General features: G+C 39.6%; 1 protein-coding gene across 3 annotated transcripts in view; it reads right to left on the bottom strand.

The window, feature by feature from the left end:
- RIF1 (replication timing regulatory factor 1) overlaps positions 1-3,101 on the bottom strand; it is a 73,758-nt gene that overhangs the window by 57,838 nt on the left and 12,819 nt on the right. For all 3 annotated transcript variants that reach the window (XM_011943057.1, XM_011943054.1, XM_011943055.1), the window contains exon 8: positions 2,603-2,695. In XM_011943057.1, coding sequence (XP_011798447.1) covers positions 2,603-2,695 — 93 coding nt within the window. The remainder of the gene's footprint in view (positions 1-2,602; positions 2,696-3,101) is intronic.

Here is a 3,101-nt window from a genome sequence, read left to right on the forward strand (position 1 = left end):
AAAAAAAAAATGGGTACCAAAAGGATTTAATAAAAACAACCTTTTCAAAAAATGGTACTGAGGAATCTGAACATCTACACGCAAAAGGATGAACCTGGACTCACCTTACACCATATCCAAATATTCACTCAAAATGGTTCAAACATCTACATTCAAGATCTAAAACTGGAAAATTCTTACAAGAATGCATTGGGAAACAAAAATGACATTGGATTTGACAACAACTTCATGAATATGATGTCAAGTACGAGCAATAACAAAAAATATAAATATACCAAAATTAAAAACTGTACAATGGATATTACCAAGAAAGCAAAAGAGAACCTACAGAATGGAAACAAATATTTGCAAATCACATAACTGATAAGTGATGAATATCAAAAACATACAAAGAACTACAACTCAACAAAAACTCAAACCTGCTCAAAAATGGGCCAAGGACTTAGACATTTCTCCACAGACAATTAAACAGCCAAGAACCAAGTGAAAAGATGTTCAACATCACTAGTAATCAGAGAAATACAAATCTATACCAAATCAATCCCACTTCACATTCACTAGAATGGCTATCAAAAAAAAAAAGGAAAATAAAAAGTGTTGGTGAGGATGTTAAGAAAGTGAAACCCTAGTGCATTACTGGTGGGAATGTAAAATGGTGCAGCTGCTACAGAAGAGTCTGGTGCTGGCTGGTCCAAGTGGCTCATGCCTGTAATCCAGCAATTTTGGAGGCTGAGGCGAGTGGATCACTTGAGTTGGAAACCAGCCTGAGCAGCATGGCAAAATCCCATCTCTACAAAAAATACGGAAAAAAAAAAAAAAATTCCAGCTGGGCAGGGTGGTAGTCCCAGGTAACTGGGAGGCTGAGGTGGGAGGATGGTTTGAGCCTGGGAGACAGGTTGAAGTCAGCGAGGTTGCACCACTGCACTCCAGCCTGGGTGACAGACAGAGCCAGACCTTGTCTCAAAAAAAGAAAAGAGTTAGGGGCTTTCTCAAAAAGTTCAACATAGAACTACTACATAACCCAGCAATTCCACTCTTAAGTATATACCCGAAAAACTGAAAGCGGGAACTCCGACAGATTTGTACACTGGTGTTTACAGCAACATTATTCACAATAACCAAAAGGTAGAAACAACCTAAATGTCTCTCAACAGATAAACAAAATGTGTTACATACAATCACTCAGCCCAAGAATGCAACTTTAATATATGTTATGACATGGATAAATCTTAAAAACTTTATGCTGCCAGGCACAGTGGCGCATGCCTGTAATCCCAGCACTTTGGGAGGCCAAGGTGGGCAGATCACGAGGTCAGGAGATCAAGACCATCCTGGCCAAAATGGTGAAATCCTTCCTGTCTCTACTAAAAACACAAAAATTAGCCGGGCATAGTGGCACATGCCTGTAGTCCCAGCTACTCAGGAGGCTGAGGCAGGAGAATTGCTTGAACCCACAAGGCAGAGGTTGCAGTGAGCTGAGATCACGCCATTGCACTCCAGCCTGGGTGACAAGAGTGAAACTCTGTCTCAAAAAAAATAAAAAAACCTTATGCTTAGTGAAATAAGCCAGACACAGAGGAGCAAATATGTTATAATTTCACTTTTATGAGGTACCTAGAATAAGCAAATCTGCAGAGACAGAAAGTAGAACAGATATTACCAAAGGGTGATGTCTGGGTGGGGGAGGAGGGCAGAGGGAGTTTACTGCTTAATGGGTACAGTTTTTGTTGGGGATGATGCACAAGTTTTGGGTATAGATAGTGGTGATGCTTACAACATTATGAATAGATTTAATGCCATTGAATTGTTCATTTACAAATGGTTAGAACACAATAAAAGCAGCACACCCCCTACCACCTAAAACCTGCTTAATCATTGAACATACAGTTGATTCTCTCTCATTATTTATAGTACTTATGGTTTTCTATTATATAAAATAGCCTGGAACACTAAATTAGCAAATACTGAGCAATCACTCCCATGGGAAATACAGAGTTAAGTTTCTTTGAGTCTATGGACACACTTTTGTCAGCTGTTCAATATATAACCTGTTCAACATCTATCTATTAGAAGGTATTTTATATTACTGAATCACTAACATCAAATTCACAGCCAGTAGCTCTATAAATCGTGCCTGAACAAAGTTTATTTTCACCTTTGGGTGTATCACAGCCTTCCTTTGCTTAGGAACACAAACTAGACAGCACCTGGACCCAGGCTTTGGGTCCCAAATTTAAACAGTAAAACCACCAGGAAAAGCACAGAAAAGTGAAAAATGTGGCATTACATGGAATATAAAAAGGACACCTGTTTAAGGTATGAGAACTAAAACAAAAAGGCAGAGCGTAACCTTGCTTGACCTCAGCTGGAAACATGCACGTTGTGACTCCAATTCTTTGCCACCCTGGGTGTCTACAAATGATGTCAAAAGCAATGCAAGTACTGATTTCAGATTTACAAATAAATTTTAGTGAGTAAGCATGAAATAATGAGCATCAGCTGTACAAAGAAAATAATGAGCATCAACTGTACAAAGAAAAGGTAAGAAAACAAAGAGGCCAGCATGTAAAAATTGTGGACTGTTCATTAACTGGGCACTTACCCTTCCAAGTAGTTTGACAAACAAAGGCCATAATTTTAACACGTAAGTCTCATTTTTACTCATAAATAGCTTCTGGAGTTCTGAGATTAATTTCTGCAAACAAAAGCAATTAATTTACCAAACAGACTCTTAGAAAAAAAAAAATCCAATATCAAAGTCTAGGAATAATTTTCAAAAACTGATTCAACCAGTTTTCTCCGTAATAAAAATATTACCCCACCCAAGGCCAGATGCGGTGGTTCAAGTCTGTAATCCCAGCACTTTGGGAGGCGAAGGCAGGCAGATCACCTGAAGTCAGGAGTTCAAGACCAGCCTGGCCAATACGGTGAAACCCCATCTCTACAAAAAATACAAAAATTAGCTGGGTGTGGTGGAAGGCGCCTGTAATTCCTACTACTCGGGAGGCTAAGGCACGAGAACTGCTTGAACCCGGGAGGCAGAGGTTGCAGAAAGCAGAGAACGTGCCACTGCACTCCAGTCTGGGCGACAGGGAGAGTCT

Source organism: Colobus angolensis, unplaced genomic scaffold, assembly GCF_000951035.1.
Source record: "Colobus angolensis palliatus isolate OR3802 unplaced genomic scaffold, Cang.pa_1.0 Scaffold215, whole genome shotgun sequence".
Classification (NCBI taxonomy): domain Eukaryota; kingdom Metazoa; phylum Chordata; class Mammalia; order Primates; family Cercopithecidae; genus Colobus; species Colobus angolensis.